The 20,010-nt window shown below is 39.9% G+C and overlaps 1 protein-coding gene across 7 annotated transcripts in view; it reads right to left on the bottom strand.

Moving 5' to 3' along the window:
* The window catches only part of LRRC28 (leucine rich repeat containing 28), a 48,588-nt gene extending 30,237 nt beyond the window's left edge, over nt 1–18,351 (bottom strand). For 2 of the 7 annotated variants that reach the window (XM_041418635.1, XM_041418638.1), the window contains exons 1-6: nt 18,292–18,340; nt 17,759–17,842; nt 15,815–16,032; nt 12,081–12,121; nt 9,465–9,502; nt 8,589–8,726 (exon numbers count right to left, since the gene is read on the bottom strand). In XM_041418635.1, coding sequence (XP_041274569.1) covers nt 8,589–8,726; nt 9,465–9,502; nt 12,081–12,121; nt 15,815–15,997 — 400 coding nt within the window. In that variant the 5' untranslated portion in view covers nt 15,998–16,032; nt 17,759–17,842; nt 18,292–18,340. Of the gene's footprint in view, nt 1–8,588; nt 8,727–9,464; nt 9,503–12,080; nt 12,122–15,814; nt 16,033–17,758; nt 17,874–18,291 lie in introns of those variants that run through there. The other 5 variants (XM_041418639.1, XM_041418640.1, XM_041418637.1 and 2 more) reach the window with 4 other exon arrangements.
* Between the last annotated feature and the right edge of the window lie 1,659 nt (nt 18,352–20,010).

Below are 20,010 nucleotides of genomic sequence, written 5' to 3'. Positions count from 1 at the left end.
ATAAAATCAGAACTGAAAATAAAAAAATCGGGTAGCAGCAAGTCACAGGCAGCCTCACACAGACACAGTGTTACCCTCTACAATCAGGTTTGTTCAACAATCTATTAATAAAGTAATTAGTAATCAGAACTCAGGTGGTGTCATTCCGAGATGTCGTTGTCCAGACAGGGGATGCCACCATAACTGTCACTACAATCTGGCAGCCAGGAAGAACTGCCACATAAAAGAGGAATATTTTGGTCAGTCTCTGCCCAGATCATACAAAGAAATTCCAACAAAACAAGGATGTCTGAGACACTGATGTACAGCACCCAGCTCCCAGACACTCCTGGATCTATTAATGAACTCAGTAATTACATCAGCATATTGCTCATGTTTAAATACAGTCAAAACTCAATCAGGCACAGATTTTTTTAAAAGTTAAAATATCACCAAAGCTAGAGGACAAAATAAAAGTGTGATTGAGCCAAAATCATTAAAATCTTGCTAAAATGTGCCAGAAAGAAGAAAAAAAATCAAAATCAATAAAGTTATGTTACAATTTCAAGTGACCTCTAAATATTATAAAACTAATATTAGAAAGCTCAAAACACTTGGTCATTACCTTGTGCTACAATAGGATTTTAGGCTTCCAATTATTGACATGAAGCCTCAATGCCAGGCTTCAGTTTCAGTTTCTGCCTCATCTTTTTTTCTGATATGAAATGACCACAGAAGTTAAAATCTGTTTCATAAAATTGCACTGAACCATATCACAATTTCTTTTTTTAACTAAGCCCATGCTCATTAAAGGAGCCTAATTTCTAAATACATTTTCCAGTGATTGCTCAAAATTAGAATAGCAAATTTTAAGATGGAATTTTCTAGTCCAATAAGCCTGGTACACAAAGCAATATTTGAATCTCTAATTTAAATGTTACAATGAGAGACACTGATGGCTTCTTCCAACTGCTTCCCATTAGTTTTCACATTACTGAATTACAACACATACATACTCAGCACATGCATTTCTGAGGACCTGCTGTGCACCACCAGAATGAGGAATACCAGGAATACCGCAGGCCATTGTTGAAAGAGATACTTTTGTTGGATTTTTTGTTTCTTAACGTCATTTCTGCTACAGTTACGGGAAATATTTCAGTTCCAGTGCACCCAACAGAAGCCCATCTGGAAGAAGTGTTGGAACAAAAGCCTATATTGGAACAACATTTTTAACCATAAAATATAGGTCTGGAATTTTTCTGACTATGTTTATACTATTTTTGTTACCAGCATCCAGTGACATTATGAACCTTCCGTGGTACACAGAAAAATGCTGTATGATAGTAACAAAGAGGCTTTTAAAAGCCCCTCAACAGGGGGGAAGTGGAAAATAAAATAACACTAAGAAGGGGCAAGTAGACAAAGAGAGAACAGTGCACATCTCTATGCACAGATGACTAATTCTGACATTCTATACAGGTGAGGGTATACAGGAAAAACTTCAGTTAAGGAAAATTTCCAGGAATTTAGTGGAATTCTTTTATTCTCTGTCTTCACTTCCCTCCCCATAAATTTCAAGCACTCTGAAGTACTAGTAGTTCTCCTGAGATTTTAACCCAAACCAAATGTTTGAGCAAGGCAGACTGTTATAAAATCTCAAGCAACCAACATCCTTTAATTAAATAGGTACCAGTGTGTGTGGACGTGCATGGAAGTTATTCCATAGGGAACACCAGCTGTACAATACACTGCTGTGTGCTTTGGTCACCTCTGGCAGTCTCAAAGTCCAACCCAAATCATTTCCCATCCACGTTGCCATTTTGTTCCTGACTCCTCCCTGCTGTAATTTCTTTTTTTTTTTCTTAAAAAAATTTAGCCTTGAAAGGCTGCCTGGATAGAGCTCTATTGGAGTTTACACAAAACCAAAACATTTAAAAGCTTTTCCTCCTAGAAATCTAAGGAATGACTTGGAGATACTATCAGGTGTTTTTATTGTGCTTCTGGATTAGTACAGCATAATTACCAAAGCCTTACTAATCCTGATGTAAAAAACACAAAACAGTAACAGGCAAGTGTGGGTAAGTTTTGGATTGATTTAGGGAAAAAAGTTATAATTAGTTGTTGTTGAACCTAAGAGGTAATGTAAAGCTTACTATGCTGACCCTTGGTTTTGTACAGCAAACTGAAGCTAGAATTGAGTTATTAAACAGAGCATATATTTTACAGATCTGTGCAAAGAAAACCTCATTTTTAATAATTAGGCACCAACTCCTTCACAGAAAACAACATATTATTATAATAATTAACATTTTTATTTAGGAGGCCATGCTCCTTTAAATAGTCACATACTTGCAGAGTGCAAAACTCATGTAACCTAATCTGTGTTTTCCTCAAATCCCCACAAGTCCATTTACTTAAAAACACCACGCTCCTGGATGGGTGCCTGGCGTACCAAACCTGTCCCGTCGTGCATATTTTTATCCATGTTACTAAATTAGGAAAGCAGAGTGGACTAAGGTTATGCCAACTTGGAAAAAAGAACAGGGTCTGCATCGGTTTGTGCCTTTGCTTTTAAACTCACAACCATTACAAAAAAAATTTTGAACTTTATTAAGTATCAAAGCAATCTGCCCTAACCAGAGACAGGAATAAAAGCAGAAGGGAAATCTGGGGAGAGTGGGTAAGAAGCCAAATTTATTCCCCTGATTTTGAAGCCTCTAAATCAAAATGTGGAGCACAAGTTCAAAAAACATTAGTTAGGACCACATATTTTCATGCCAGGGTCTAGAGTAAGAATTGAATTACTGGCATGCTGTACCCATCAGTGGAAATCTACTGTGAAAAGAAGGGAGGGAAGAAGTCATGTTTATGTGCCTTTACTTGAGATTTACTGAAATCCTTTATATTGAGCTCTATTCAGAGTTCTAAGTTGGGTATTCAAGAACTCTTTACCAGTTAAATACTGGTATGAATAGTAAATACCAGATATTGTACTTTGCAGCAACATTAAAAAAGTGAAAGAAATGAATATGCAGTTTTCATATCTGGAAGTTTCTCCTGCCCCCAATTAGTAAAGCAAATTCCAAAGCAAAGCAGACTTTGCAATAATCACTCAACATTCCAAGGGTTACTGTATAAATAGACAAAGCAGCAATCAACAATTATCGTTTGATTTATAATTTTAGTAACAATTGAACCCTCCTTGTTATTACACTGAAGTCACCTATGCAAGAGAAAATTATGCAGTATTTATCTATAAAAGTTATGTATTTCAAAATTCATCTTCCTGAGCTCTTCCAGCCTTCTGGAAGCACAAGTTGGTTCAGTTACAAAACTCACTGATCTTACCGCTATTAATTTCCTATTAACTTAGAGGGTTATTCATTATGGAGAGATAATTATTAATTTCCTAATAATGGGTGGAAGACTCAATCCTCCCTAACATTAAATATGATCAGCCTCAAAAAGGTGTGGTCTTAACAAATGGAATGGGAACACCCAAGTTCTATTTCTGGCTAACACTGACTCCTGCTGTGCCCTGGAGCAAATCACTTCTGTTAAAAACACTTTTTTTCCACTCTGTAAAATGAGGATAACACTCCCTTATCAGCTTCACAGGATCTTTCTCAAATGCTTTGAAGATAAAGTTTTATAAGCCTACAAATGTATTTTAATGAGTCTTAAACTGATTATATTTCTAAAACAATTTGCCTTAAAAAGGAAAAGGATTTGAAGAGAACTGAAAGGAAGGGTCTCTGTGCTGTTAACCTCCCCTAACACTGCTGCAGTTTGCACTTTAAATACACCACAGGCACACAAATTCATTTTCCTTAAGTCTGCCTAAAGGAAGCAAAATGGCAACAAGTGGATGCAAGCTGCAGGAGCTTCCAGAGACAACACAGAGGTGTGGATTTGCAGTGGAAGCCACACTTTCCTTCTGCTGGGGAGGAACCTGCCCTGGACTCTGGCACAGACCTGCACCCCTTCAGCAACGTCTGCTCCATCACCTGCACTTCCCTCTAAAATTCCAACAAACAGCAATCCCACTTCTGACAAGAAATTTGCTATTATTTGGCCACTTTTTTTTTCTTCTTGGTCTTGGTTTCTAAAGTTCCTGAACAACAAACAAAAAGAGAACCATGGTCTAGCCCATGTAAAGACAACTGCTGATTTTTTTTTCCCTCTTCTTAAAGGGAATTTTGCCAAAAGATGGGCTGGGATCATAAACCATACCCTCTTCTTTAATTACTTAGCTTTTGCTCTTGACTTGGCAAAACATTAAGCTTTTCATTTCAGTAAATCTATAATTAACTCCAGCATGTGCTGAGTAAACATAACCTCACTTTTAATTAAATCTTAGAACAAGATGGTACAAAACTTGCTGTTTCTAAAGAGAAGTACCTCTCAAATAATGAGAAAAAAAAAATCTAATCCTTGTCAAATAAGAAACTTGAATCCAAATTTGAGTATGATCCACCCTCTTTTAAGTCATCTGCTCCCCAAACATGCATTCCAGCTATAATACCAAAATGTAAACCTGAAGAGCCACCACTACACATCAAAAGACTCCAAGGCTAAAGTCAAACCAAACCTAAATGGTAACAGCAAAACAGAGAACTTTGGCTTTGAGACTCTTCAAGAAGAATTTTTATAATGCATCTCACTGGATTTTTTTTCAAACGACACAGTAACGATTACACAAAGAGAAATATTATTTTTCAAGAATGAAAGGAGCTGAAGTACCATATGCATTATAACCATCAGAAACAAAGGGGAATCTTCTAGTTAGTAATTTGTGAGTGCAAGAATTCAGAAAATTTCCTTCTGACAGTACATGCATATAGAACTAACTCTACAATTCTAAATTAAAATGAAATATCAATTCACTGAAAAGGAGAAATCTCTGAAAAAATAAAGTTCAGCTACTGTGAAAACACAGTGTCATGTCTAAGTCAAGCTCCTACATGAACTAATGTAATAAAATAAAATAACCATCTTTCATTTGTGCTGACTTCTTCCAGTAACATCTTTGGTGTCACACGTTTCCAAATGGCCCTCAAGAATTTAGATTAAGTGCTACATTTAAATAGTAGAAAACTTGACAAAAAACTTACTTCATGTTCAAGAACTGCATTTACCAGAGCCAAATAAATGAACCAAGAAACTGTTAAAGACAGCAGCTACAAGATTTACAATTTGCAGAACAAAAAAACGTTGTGTATTTAAATGAAAACAAGTCCTCAAGAGAACTTTAGAACATTGAATCTCGTTTTACTTATCTGCAACTCTTTAATCAGCTCGTCTCTGAAAGGCAGAACCTCTCAGGGATTCTGATTACCCCAGAATGTAGATACTGAAGACTCTGCATTAGGCAGAAGCTGGTCCACTTACTAATCTTATCTAAAGTATATTCAAAATATGACATAAGAGAATTCCACAAAGCATTTTCTTCCAGCCATTTGCTATTGTATTTCAGTTTCAACACATTTATTCTGGACAAATTTTTCCCATTAATTCTCATCAAGTTCAGCTGAGTCACCTCTGAGCAGTTCTCACAGCAGCTGCAGGAGGCTGGTGGAAGCTCCCTCAGCAGTGGCAAATCAAACACGGAGCCTTGAGGCCAAAGCTCAGGATCTGACCCAAGGGTGGCAGCAATTTAGGAGTGTTTGCTGAGCACAAAGGAAGGACTGTCAGTCACACTACCACAGTGCCACTGCACAGAAGGTGCTTCCCCATCTCCAAGGGACACCATTTCCATGCTTCACCTAAATGCCCATTTTCCACTGTCAGTCCTGCATTGCCTGATTTCTTCAGGAAGCTAAAGCTGATGTCTTCACTCTGCTGCATGTATTTTCATCATTCTCCCCCATCTCCTCCCTTAAAATGATTTTTTAAAACTCACTGAACAATCATGACCATACCTGAGAAAAGCAGAGCGGGTGTCATTATTAAATTCCCCATGTTTTATTAAAACCAGCACTTAGGAGATTAAAACCTTGCTCATGCCAGTGCAGATAAACCACAGCACAGGCTCAACTTCTATCAGAGTCTGAAGAATCTCTACAATCAGACTAAAGGCTTAAATCTAAATCTTAAATGCACACCACTTCAATTAGTTTAAAATTTGATTTCTATAAGGGAAATCTTAAATACTAAAAATTAACATTAAGAGCACAATTGTGGCACAAAACCATTAAAAATGCATAATGAATCAACATATGCTATTAATTGCATTGTTTCTTCCAGCTCTTAATTACAATTAAGGAAGACACAGCAAAGAATCATTCTTAAGAATTAAAATGCAATAGAACAGTGGGATTGTTCAGACACATAATAGCAAACATTTACCATCCAACTGTTCTGCAGCTGCAAGAAAGATATTTTTTAGCAACTGATTTAGGATATTACCGAGAGTATCTTCCTAGATATCCATGGAATTTTGAAAAAACTGACAGCACTTTTAACACCAGACAAGGGGAATGGAGACCCAAGAGGAATGCCAGGGCAATGACTCTGAAGTAATTTCCATAAATGACTGTCATCTAAACCCAAAAGCTCTTTTTAAATGCAGATCTTTAAATTCTGCACAAGTAGAAGCTAAGTCATATCTTAAATGGCTCCCTATTATAAATTAAGAGCCATTTAGAGCTGTCTTTCCCTAGCAGTGCAGTATCTGCTGCACAGAAAGCAGTGAACACACAGTAAAATGATGCACTGCAGTGGAATCACATCCCATCCCAGCTCAGCTGAACTTTGCCAGCTTTCCCAACAGAATGCTAGCTGACACTATAATGAAGATTCATGCTACCAGGATAATTGAGGATGAAACAATTCATCAAAATTTATTATTTTGCTCTCCTTTTTCAATTGTTGAACACAAGTGTTATTTTGAAACTCTTAAGTTTTTTTTAATGAAGTCTTTGAAGTCTTCACAATTTTACAGAGAGTATCTAAGAAAGCATGCTTGGAAGCCCTCTTTGGGAATTCCTAAACTTCTGTTCAGGAAACAGTGCAATAGATTAACTCTCCAGTGGGCAAATTATGCAGTGTGAGTGAAAGGCTAATCCTGCTTGGGCTGGTGACATTTGTGTGACATCCAGTCCCACTGACAGGATTAGTACCAGCAGCAGCAGTGGCACAAGGGACACCACCACAAACACAAAGACCACACACTGCTGCTGTCCTCAGTGCACAAGCAGACAACACCAGCAGTATTCCTAAGCATGCAAACTTGTCCTGCACACAAAACACACATTCAGGGACAATGCTCAGGAGCAAATTTTCTACAAACTTCAGGAGAAATTTAATGCAGCAAGTCTCAGCTGATACCAGTTGCTAATCAAATGTGGTAGACTACAAATCAACTCTTCAGTAATGTAAATTATCCTTTTGAAAGTCTTTTTTGGAACCTTTTTAAGTTAATGTGTGAAGTTTTGCAGAAAATGTGTCACTTTCTCTTTGAACAAGTCTTTCTTTCATGGTACAGCACCATAAGGTAAATTATCTTTGAGGAACATAAAGCACACTCAAGTCACTCCTTTCTTTTGAATGTAGGACATCTGAAAATTGATGGAAATTTTATTGGCCCTGGGTCATAATGTTTAACAGGTTTATCTAATTTCATTCCAGAGCATTTACATAGTCATATACAATTTTTTTTCTTTCTAATCATAACCATCCTTTGACTTTTTTTAAGCAGTCTAGAAAAGTGCAAGTAAAGGACAGCGAGATTTCTGCACCCAAAACTTCAAGGAGCATTTGCAGAACATTTCTTGAGAATAAACAATGTGAACTTAAAAGACACGAAGGTCACATTGAGAAATTAGTTAAAATAGAGTCAAGAGCTAATCCTGTTAGATTAAGTTAGACCAGTTTTTTTTTTAAATCATAGCCTTAAATTTGTATGATCTCTGCAGATCAGAAAATGCAAATACAACAGAGAAAAATTAAAAACTAAAATTAAAAAAGTATTTGAAAATCACCATCTTATCTGAACAGATATAATGGTGATGGAAGAATAATAATGTTATATCTGCTTATCAAAGTATTTAGAAGACAAAAAAAAAATCATTCAAAATCTGCCTTTGGCCAACTTTTTCTGACTTTGTGTCACATTTACTTTGAGTAAGTTTTGCTTTTTTATTATTAACTAGCAAGACAAACATTTGTTATCTGCTGTCACAATGAGATAGAACTGCCATAGGCAAAGCTACTAGACATGTGTCTTTTTAGAAAAGATGAGACTGGGGCTGTTGGGCGAAAAAAAAGGAAGGAAAGACCGGAATCCTCTCTATTGTGGAAAATTGGAAGAAACATCATTTTATCATAATGACAGTTGTCATTGGCATTTTGTGTCTTCTCAAAGAACTTCAATATTTTCTTGATACGATGGCAAAGGCTGTTAAATAAATACATTTTCCCCACTTCAGCAGCATTTCTCAGGACTCTGCAAGCACACAGAGCAGCTTTTCTCTAAGTGCAGAGCACACTGGGAGCAATACAAACTGCAATCCCTGCAAGTGCAGGGTGTAGCAGGCAGAGCACCAAGAGCAGATGACTTGGCAAGTGAAGCTGCAGGGCTGTGACCCCTCAGACACTGCACTCACCTGCAGGTAAGTATTTCAGCTGGTTGTTTGCCAGGCGAAGGTGCCGCAAGGACCTCAGGCGGCCGATCTCTGGGCACACGATCTCCAGGGCATTGTCACTCAGGTCCAGAAACTGCAGCTTAACCAGGGAGCCAATGGCTTGTGAGAGAACAGATTAGAACATGAATGTGACCCAAGAGGGACTGTGAGAGGAGGACAAGCCACAGCACCCAACAGCTGTGTCTGAGCACATCTCGAGGTGTTAAAGCCAGTCTCACAGCTCAGTGACATCAATTGTGGAAATGCTGCTCTAGCTAACAAAGCTCTGCTGGCAGTGAGATGGGGAACAAACACAGTGATGCACAGAATACTCCCATCTCCAGATCCTCCTCAGACAATTCTGCTCTGAAACCACTTTCTCCATTCTTTTCCTTTGACTCTATCCAATTTATATTCAGAGAGAGCATAAATTGAACACAAATTCCTCCAGTTGGGAGCATAACTGCAATTAAGACAGAAAAGAAACTAGTACAAGTTCTTGCTCCTTTGGGTTTCAAATCTGTCATGATCTAAACCAGCAGAGTATTCAGTGTGGTAACTGCCTGAAAGCAGCAGACACTCTGGATTTTTAGTTTCTGCAGATGAGTGCTATTTAGCCTTTTCACTTTCTGCAATCAGAACTGGAGCAAACAGCATTTAGGTGCATTTGAGAATTCATTAAAAGAATTTAACATAGCATAAACAAGGACATTATCAACTAAAAGCTACACTGGTATATTTTGTATGAAAATCTTTAATGTTTTATGGGAAAATAAAGGAAAAGTAGGCCTCTTCAAAAGAAGAAAAATGAATATTTTATGATTCCTGCCACTTATCGTGAGCTGGTAGATTACTTACCTTCAGGTACAACAACTATGTTATTTGAATGGAGGTACCTGGGGGGAGGAGAAAAAGCAGAGGACACCACCTGTTACCCTCAAGGACTTCTGCTGCATAATCAGTTTGCAAAATATCCAGTTTCAGACTGAAAGAGCACCCTCAAAGCCATTCCTCCCTATGACCACAAAAGCTGTGGAAACTGTATAAACTGGCAATGGACAGGTACTTAAGTTACACTTGGATTATTAAATGATTACCATAAAAATAAAAGAAAATTACATACAATTATGTAAAACAAACCATTCACAGTTACAATAATAACAGGCTTTAATTTTGCAAGTCATATGGAGGAAAACAAAAAGGGAAAAGAATAAGCAGAGAGAATAACCAGAATAAATCATATTTGATCACCAGGTTATTTGACACTAAATGCTAGCCAAGGTAAGCAAAAAGCCCACACCCATACAAGTTATACAATTATAAACATTTTCCCCTACACAAAAACTCTCACAACTTTAAAGAATAGAAGAAATAAGCACATGATCTATTCACTGAAAGTGGGTTTTTCAAGCTTAAAGTACATTTTTCAAAAGAAAAACCCAATCTTGCACATGGTTATTTATGCAGCTACAGAGGGTGGCCAGATCTCTCACTAAGAATATTCAGCACCCTCTGATGGAGCACTTCCAGTACTTCTGGTAACATAAACACTGATCTTGGATTTTACACATTTCAGATTTCAATCATCATTGCTGCAAAAGAACAATTGTATCTTGTAGAAAATAACAGTAACAAAATTTTCCATACTGATATCCAACTGTAAAGGAATATTGAGTACTCAGTGTTCAATTGCTTAGGCACACATGGAATTATTTTCATGGCATGTTTCTTCCTACTGTATTCCAAGAGCACTTCCTAAAGTAGGAACCTCTCTTTTCAGGGAGACAGAACAAGGGAAAAGGCATAAACATTTCAACTGCATGGGGCACCTGAACCTTCTCTTTCTCTTTAAAAATTGTAGTTTGCTAAAAACTTAAACATAAGAACAGCATACATGTTTGTAGAAACATAGGACGAGAATTCTCTTACCCATTTCAGCTGCATCTCCTGAAAATATCTGTGAACTACTTCACTTAAGCTAAAAAATCCCTGTATTATGAGGAGCTACACCTCATAGCCCAGCATCAGGGGCATGATACACAAAGAAAAACACACAAGTGAAATAACTAAGGATGTAACTTTTAGGAAAATAAAAATAATTTGTCTCTCAAAACTGAAAGCTACTGTACCAAATTATTCTTGAAATAAATCCTTGTTTTGTGGTCTCTTCCCTGACAACAAAACACCTCTTATTGTCTCATCAAAAACTGACTTGTCCTATTAGAGCTACACAAACCACAGGCCCATTGCAGCTCTCTCCAGACCACCAGAACCTGTGGGATAATGGTGGGACAACTGGGCTTGCTGAACACCAAATAATTAGGCTTGACTCCTATAAATCAGTGTTTGTGAGAAATTATTTTAAGCTGTAATTTAAACAGGTTTTCCTAAAAGCAGTATCAAATAACACAGAGGTTTCCTGATGCCCTGTGGCAAATCATGATAACAAATATAAAAATATTAATTTTATTGCTCTCAAGACAGAGGCATGATCAGATAGGATTTGCTCCTGAGTGAGTCAGAGACTGCAGTGACCTACAAACCAGTTCAGTTACACTGTGGACACAGGCACCAGCAAGGTGGGGTTAAAGGGCCACATGAGGATGACAAGATCAGACAGCTGAGGGCATGGGCTCCTCAGATAAACACCTCCTGTGTGGAGCTGGCCATTAAATAAACAATCAGTGCTCCATCAGTTGCTCATCTGAAACTGAGACAAAGGGCTTAAAAGGGGAGAAGAGGATATCCCTTCAACCCCCCACTGCCAATCCTACCACAGAGGGGAATCACAACTTTATAAGAAGAAAAGAGGGAAAAAGAAAACATTGTCTCAGGGGCTTAATTAAATTAATTGTCAAAATAATCCAGTTCATGGGACATCCATTTTCTGGACAAGACTGGCTAAACTGCTCTGCCTACAGCAATCATCATTCCATAGTTACTACCCCTGCATGCTCATCCCTGCTCCTATTTGACAATCTGTGACTTGGTTCCAAAAACTGATTACTGCAATCAGCAAGAGCGAGATCATAAAACCCCTGGGAGCTGGGTGGGAATGAGCAGCTAGGGATGGGCTGGAGGCTGTAACCTGTTACTCTGGCTCTGTCACAACCCTGTGACCACGGCACTGGGAGGTTCCAGGGGTTTACCAGTGTGACAAGTCTACACAGAATTTACGGGGTAAGGTTTTTTTTCCCTTAGCAGTATAAATACTGGTGTAAAGGTTCTTCTCATACAAGAAACAAGAAAATCTTAAAAAATTAAAATTGGACTTAATACACCTCCATCAGATGAAAAGCCCAACAAGACACAAATTAAGAAAACACAACAACAAAAAAATTACCCTTTCTTGTCCTCCAAGAAAACCGTCCACACTTAAGAGATAAATTATATGCAAGTAATAGATTCTAGATTATTTTAAGATGAGACAGATAAGCATAATAAAAATATATTAGAACTCCTACACAAACTCACAATTCCACGAGGTTTGGAAGCTTCTGTGCAAGGTTTTCTGGCTGAAAGAGAGTTAGAGATTTTTTAGGTTTTGAAACAAAAACCAGACACACAAACATCGTGTACCCAAGTCATTTTAATCACCATACTACAACATGTCAGCAGGAAAAATGGCAACAAGGAATGTCTGTCTATACACTACCCTGGTTCCATACCCCAAGTATCCATCAGGGCAATCTCAGATGTCTCCCAGGGGAGCAATGCACCACTGAACAAAACTACAGCCTAGAAGTGACATTATCATGTCCTCAGCAAAATGGGAGTCAGATTTCTGAGACTGAAAAGATAGATTACCTCATCTCCTTTTGAAAATATATTCAAATAAATGAGCTAGTTGAAGGGAAGAGATTGCTAAGAAGTTGAAGCCTTTACAGACTTCAAGCAGAACAAGAACTACACAAGATGTCTAACCAGAATGTATTTTATAATGCTGCTAAACTGGGAAATGACCTACAATCTTTGTGTAGCTTGATCAATTACCACCAAGCCAGAACTGCTGAATCCATCAAACTAGATTTTCATATTTTCATATTAACATGCATATCATTTCTTAACTGCCAACTGATCCCTAGCTGTAATTCTCTTCCTTGGTGGCATTTATAACCAATTTTGTGATATGAGCACATATCACAAAATTGGCTTCACAAGCTTCAGATGTCGTGTTGGAAACTATACTCAAAATTATTCAAAGTTAAGACAGTTTTATTGCTTAAGAAACCTGCTTTAACATAGATTTGTTTTACTGAAAAAAGGGGTTACAATACCGATCCACGCAGAAATGACTGCATTTCAAAAGCAGCTTGATCACATATTCCTGTTAAAACTACAAATACGTGAATAAAGATGACGTGTGATACCTTATATAGCTATATTACCTAAAATATGTAACTTTGTGTTCGTAACTGCACGATGGAGGAACACGCTGCCCTGGAAAGGGGGCTGTTCTCAGGCAGCAAACACGCCCTGTGCCCGCGGGGAGCGCACGGCCCGGGCCGAGCAGCGCCGGGCGCGGAGCCCCGCGCCGGTGACGTCACCGCGGCAGCGCTGTGGCTGATCCGGCGCTGCCCCCTGGCGGCCGCTCCGCCACGGCGCAGTCACCGCCCGGGCCGGGCCCGACCGGGCGAACACCGCAACAACAGCGGGACAACGGGCTCGAGAACATCCCGCCTCTACTGGAAAACGGGGAAAACCGATCTCACTGCTCTCCTACAGCCTTTATAAGGATGTTAACCTGAACCACGAACCATTGTCGCTATTTCACCTGCTGCTCTGTGAGAACAGGACAGCATCACATATTCTGAAGTAGGAAATTAAGATTAATTACTCTTGATCTTGCTTCCGACAGAGCTAACAAGGCAAACACCTATTTGCTTTTAATAGATGAGGAAATTGGGTACTGGAAGGTTCATGTGATCAAAGATGAACTGAGAAGTGGTGCTGGCATACAGGTGTGCTGCATGGCTCCTTGATCCATTCATTATGTCACAGCACTCCATCACTTCCATCTTGCCAATGGAGACAAAAATGAAATTATTCTTAGCCAAGGTAAATTCTGTCAGAGTAACCATCCCAGACATTTCATAGGAGTCATCTGTCAAGGACAAGAGTCATTTGAGAAGAGTAAAGAACAAAAGCTGATTTAGTAATTTATTTTCAGAATTCTGAAGGAATGAACCAGTGGGACAAAAGTACCACCTAATTTTAGAGAAATATGGTTCAGGTTCCGTTTTGATGGTTTTCAATAATGCTCCTGCAATCTGAAGTGTTTATTGATGAGCTATTGCTCATCACCTGCCATTACAGAAGCATAAGGAACACACATCTTCCTTCAATAGTTTGTTTTCAAGTACTCTCAGCTGAGATTTCCACTCCCCCCACTGTCCCAGTGTACCTGACTTACTACAACTTTACTAAAACTGAGGGCACTGCCTGTCCTACCAGCAGTGGACATAAAAACCTCATTATGAAATTCTTCTCTGTAAAAATACCTGTGATTTCTGTTTCCCCCAGTTCCTCCTGTTTTTAGCTCTCCATCAATCTTTAACCCTTTCTCTCAGGACATGCTCTCTAAAGGTCCCTCGCTGCTGCTCTCCAGGTTCTCTCCAGTTCACCCAGGCTGCTCATGAGTGTGAAACTCTCTGCTCCAGCTTGTGCTTTAGCAGTACCAATAATTACTTCCTTCTGCTTTTAATGGAGATTGTGAAACTTTCCACGTCTCAAAAAGACATCTGCCTTTTTTTGTAACATGCTGCTGACTTGATCTATTTTGGTCCACTACAACTTCCAACATCTCTTCTGTGGAACAGATGCTCAGTGAATGACACCCAAATTTGTTTGCCTTGTTCCAACAATAGTGCTGAGCACTTGAATGAGAGCCCAACAAGGCACATTATGAGCAAGTTATCCTGATTGCTGTGAATCTAATCAAGCTCTGCTTCACGCTGTTTGAAAGCAATTTTGACTAAGTATGACCTACATTTTAACTTTTGTTTCATTTCTTTATCTAGGTCTTAACACTTATATACAAAACCCTCTTTATTGTTTCATCTTCTGAGAAGTGCAAAGTTTGTGAACCTTACTGCAAATCATCACTGAATTTCACAAAGTGTCAAGGCAGAGCTGTTTACAGCCTTTGGCTAATTTTATAGCAGTTTTGATTTGTAACCATGAATCCTATCCTCCTGTTAAATTATTACACATTATTAAATTACTGCCCAAAACCAGAGTGCTAAAATAATTCTCTACAGTACATGTCAACTTAAGTGACTCATTCAAGATGAAGAAAAAGCATAAAATCCTCAGAATCCTTTCAGCTTTTGGCCCTTAAACTGGAGTACTGGACTTGTTCTAGGAAACCCTAAAAAAATTTTGCTGAATTTAAAGTAGTCATGCCCTACAGCTCCTCTACCATTGGTACTATTTTACCTCTCATACCCTGGAAGAGCCCACCAAAAAAACCCAACCAACAAATCCAAACCAATCAAGGAACCAAAAATGAAAACTTGGAGACTCAGCCTATTGACAGTGGCAAGTTCTGACTCTGTCCTATAGAGTCTTACCAGCTCAGAACATCTCTCACAGTTATTTAACTGCCCCACACTGAATTTTGAGGTCACAACATTGACTCAGGGCAGAATTTCTCCAGTTCAGGGAAAAACAACAAAACAAGAACAAATCCCAAAAGAAAATCCCACATTAATTGTGACATTAGCTGACAGATAACTCTGTTCTCCTATTAACAGCAGCCCACAGATATAAGTTTTTACTGGCACCTTAACAGCAGGGTTGGAATTGGACCCTGGGACTGACACTGCCTTTGAAATTAGGCACACACCAGGGGAAAAGTCATTCAGCCTAATGCAGCAATGTAGAATAGACTGCACAGCATCCCCTAACAGCAGAAACTGACCACTTATGTGAGTAAAACCTATAGGTTAAAAAAACCCAACAGAACAACAAACCTGACAAGAAAAGCCCCAAAAGTCTTGAGAGCTTGAGAAGGGTAACCATAATATATCATGAACATCCATTTATTATTCTCTACATTGCCTGTGCAAGTTCAAATACTCACATCTTACAGCTGATGACATCACTCAGGGTCAGATTATCTATAATATAATCTCTTTTTTCTGTTTCAAAAATCAGAATTGCTAAACACACAGACAGTAAACATTGCAACAAAGAGACTGTCGTACCAATGTGGTCAGGGAATTTCTTTTCATGTAAAGTCTCTCCAAGTACTGCAGCCCCTCATCTTTCAGTAACTCCAGAGGGAAGTGATGGAGATTTCGGTAATTTAAGAACAAATTCTTGTGCCTTTCCAGCTTTGCCTCAGAGATTGTTTTACACAGTTCTGATGCCATGACTAAGCACCACATCTACTGCATCGCCTCTTCGGAGAGCAGACCCATTTCTAGGAGACAAAAAGAGGGAAAAGGCCCAGTATTACCAAGGTGCAGCCATGCTTCTTCTGCAGGAAGAGCTCCTGATTCCAGATTCTCTGATAATTTCTCTAAACACGTTTGTTCCAGTTAATACACAAAGCCCCCAGAACATCCACACCATGTTAGAAGCAAGTCTTTGGCTATTTTCTTAGTGCATTACAGGACCTGAAATAAAATTTTGGTTATATTTGTTTACATTTAATGCTTTTAGCTTCATATGTTTGATGGACCTTTCAGCATATTTTGTCAAAATTGCCACCACAAGAAGAAGAAGAAAAAAAAAAGCAACTTCTGTTAACCATTACAGATGTCCCACATCTATCCTGTCCCATTTGCTAAAAGAAGAACCCACAGATAATAAAAACACACAATTAATACAGGATTTTAGACTCAGATGATTAAGAAACACCATTATCTTTTAAGGCATAAGACAAAAGGCAATGAAAGTTTGAAGTGCTTTCCCATACAAAACTGGTGGAATAATTTACCAGTTGGAAGAGGCAATTGGGATGGATAGACAGCCAGTAAAGCCATTTAAAAATAACACACTGATATATGAGAAATCTGAAACTTGCAGTGAGAAAATTTATAAAGGGTTAGATAAGACAGCAGATTTTCAGCTTGCTCTACTAAAAATAAAACCAGAAAGAATAAAGTGTCAAGCTTTAACTGACATTTTCAAAACCAGAAAACAAAAGAAGGAAGACAAATTAAAAATTAACTCTTATCTGAAACCTGGCTTTATTCAACTTGTTTTTCAGATATAACCAAAATTCAAGTCATTATTATGCTGTCTAGATTTAGACAACAGCAATGCTGCATCTTTTCAACTGTCTCATAAAACACATAACAGACCCAGACTATTCATTAATTTAAAGCTACCATTTTTCTACAGACTTGTGTGTACAAATTAATTCCCATTAATGAAAGGCAAGGACTCAGAACTGCTTCCCACCAATAACATTTTCTATTTTAGTTCAATTCTTCACTGAAGGAGAGGTTTCTAATCATAACAAATATTGGAAGTGAAGGTCCTGAATAATAAATCCTATCTGTGATAGGCATGGTACACAAAACTGCAGCTGAAGAGTGATAACCCAACTGCACATGTAAATCAAACTGCTTCATTAGTTTGAGTAGTTCCCTGGATTTGCAGATAACAGCACTTAGCAGTGATCTGTGTCCTTCTGGAGCAATACACATTTGTGAGGTTTTTAAGAGGTTTTTAACCTTCATTAGCTGTTTTAGGGAACAGGGCACACACACTGGCCCGTGGCACTCCTAACATTAAAGCTCTCTTAGCCCAGAAGAGCAAGGAAATGAAGCCATTACAATTCCCAACTCTACTTCTGTGATCAGCATTAAAGTAATTCCTGGAAAAGTGTTAAAATTTGTAATGGGCATAGTCTGAGTATTTATTATTAACCTCTACAGTGTAAGACAAGGTAAAGGAAAGCTCATCTTTCTCTGATTTTTTTTTTTTAAATCAGAAGCTGAGAAACTACGAAACATACACATAAATATCCAATAGACTTCCAATTTGTCCAGAGATGGTTTTCAGGTGTCCTGCACTTGTGGCTTCTCTTCACAGAGCTGTGACTCCATAAAACAAACGCACATTTAAACATAAAACCATAAAACAGACACACAACGCCACAGATGCAAAGTCCAGTCACAATCTACTTTGGCTCTTATTTCAAAGGAACCTCCTCCACTCCCTTCCAGCACCAGCCAAACTTTTCCTCTCCCAATTATCTTTTTCCAAGGATGAGGCACAGCCTTACAGAAGAGGAACAGCCACAAGCATGCTCTTTGAGGAGAGTATAAAAGAAGGACGAGGGCTGACAGCACCCAGCGACCATGGCCCCGTGAGGGGCCGGGTCCTTCAGGGAAGGGCGAGGAGGAAGGGAAGGGGGCACGGGGGAGAGGGGGTGAATGAGGGGAAACAGAGATGGGAAAGGGGGAAAGAATGAGCAGAGAGGGGCACCGGGCAAGGGGGATACGGGGAAGAGAAAGAAAAACGGGGAGACGAGGAGGGAACGGGGCAGACAGGGGCGATGGGGCCGGGCCACAGCGCGCACCCCCTCACGGAGCGGTGCCGTGCCCGCGCGGTCCGGCGAGCCCACAGCAGGGGCAAAGCACCAGAGACAACCTCCCACCGCCAGGACCCGATCACCCTGGCCCTGTCCCCGTCCCCCCCTCGGCCCGGCCGGGTCACTGCCACTCACCGGGGCCGCCGCAGCGGGAGCGGCGCCGCCGCCGGCCCAGGGACCCGGGGGCGGGACGGGCCGGGCCGGGCCGCGCGAGACCGCGGCTCTCGCGAGACACCGCCCCGCCCCGCCGCGGGTAGCAACCAATCACAAGGCTCCGTCTCTCCCGCCTCCCTCCGCCAGCCAATGGGAGCGCGCCCCCCCTCAGAGCCGCGCCCGCCCCTCGCTGTGGGGTGAGGGGCCGCGGGCGGTCCCGGTGTGCCGGTCTCCGCCGGTGTTCGGGTGTAACCGGTGTTCCCGGTGTCCCGGTGTCCGCCGATGTTCGGGTGTAACCGGTGTTCCCGGTGTGCCGATCCCTGCCGGTGTTCAGATGTTCCCGGTGTGCCGGTCCCTCCCGGTGCGGCTCCGGGAGCGAACGTGGGGGCTCCGCTCGCCTCCCCGCGTGCTCACACAGCCCCCGGTGCTAACAAGTGATCCCTGTTTAATCGCTGATAAAGGAGAACATCATTTGCTGATAAAAGCTGTGGTCAGGGACCACCCTGGACCTTTGCTGCCGCTGCCTTTTCTTTCTGTGTTGACAGCAGAGTGGAGGCGCTCAGAGGGTCCTGCCTGTGCCCACCAGGACCATTTTTACCCATTTTTACCTATTTCCCTGAGGAAATGTTTTGATTTTATGTGTATTCACACACACTAGGATGACACATAAAGGCTTGTTTGTGTCTTGTCAGTCCTCTGCTGACAGCAAATTCCTTCATTCTCAGGATATTTAACATTACCGGTATTAAAGTTGCTTTTTGCTGAGGATCACCTCTACAGCTGGCTAAAAAAAGAATCTCAGCTGCAGAAATCCTCTTCCTAGTTTCCACAGACTAATTAACATAAACTAACAAGATTCACGCAGCAGGTCTGCAGGGTTACTAAGATGAACACCTTGCAGAAGATATTTCTCCCATATATCCACATAACTTTCACTTGAAATAAATCCACATGCAGAAAAGCTTGAGATCTTTCCCCTTGCAGACTCATTTCTCTCTTTTTTCAGTTCTAAATAAAGAATAGCAGCTCTTAATGGCTCATTTGTCATTTTCCTGCACTTGAAAGGCAATAATTGATTGTGACAACTACACTTGCTCCATCTTACTTTGCAATCACAGTCTTTTTGGAGTTGGTTTTTTTATTTTTTCCAGAAAAAAAATAGATTGGGTTTTGTTGAAATAATTTACCCTTCAGAATTCACCATCCTCCATATTTATCATATCGTTCTGTACACATGATTTCTTACTGTGGTTGATAGCACTTGTCTGGTTTTTTTTCAGCTGATGGTACAAAGTGGCCTGCTTGTAGACCACCATGGTTTTAAAAACAGCAAATACATCACACTTCTTAATGTCACTTTCATCTCACTCTATAAATATCTGAGAAATTAAAAGTTAAGCTTATTTCAGACCAAAGTAGAAGCTGAATATGAGGACTTTGAGCAACATGTTTCTCAGAGAGAATTCAAAGTGTCAAACCAAATGTACTTGTCCAGGATATTGAGTCATTGATCAGGACAGAAACTGTGTTTATGTCTTCTTCTACTGAAATAGAAAAGGAAAGATGAAGCTTTTTTCCTGGGGGAGCCAGGATACTTCATGTGTTTATTTACACATATGTTGTAATCGTTTGGGGTTCTTTGGGTGGAGATTTTTTGAGAGAGTTGCAGGTAGGAGATGACTGCACTCTGATATTGTTGAG

Source organism: Onychostruthus taczanowskii, unplaced genomic scaffold, assembly GCF_017590055.1.
Source record: "Onychostruthus taczanowskii isolate IOZ18803 unplaced genomic scaffold, ASM1759005v1 scaffold6, whole genome shotgun sequence".
Taxonomy (NCBI): domain Eukaryota; kingdom Metazoa; phylum Chordata; class Aves; order Passeriformes; family Passeridae; genus Onychostruthus; species Onychostruthus taczanowskii.
The sequence above is the reverse complement of the archived record's forward strand: the minus strand, read 5'-3'. Positions and strand labels throughout refer to the sequence as shown.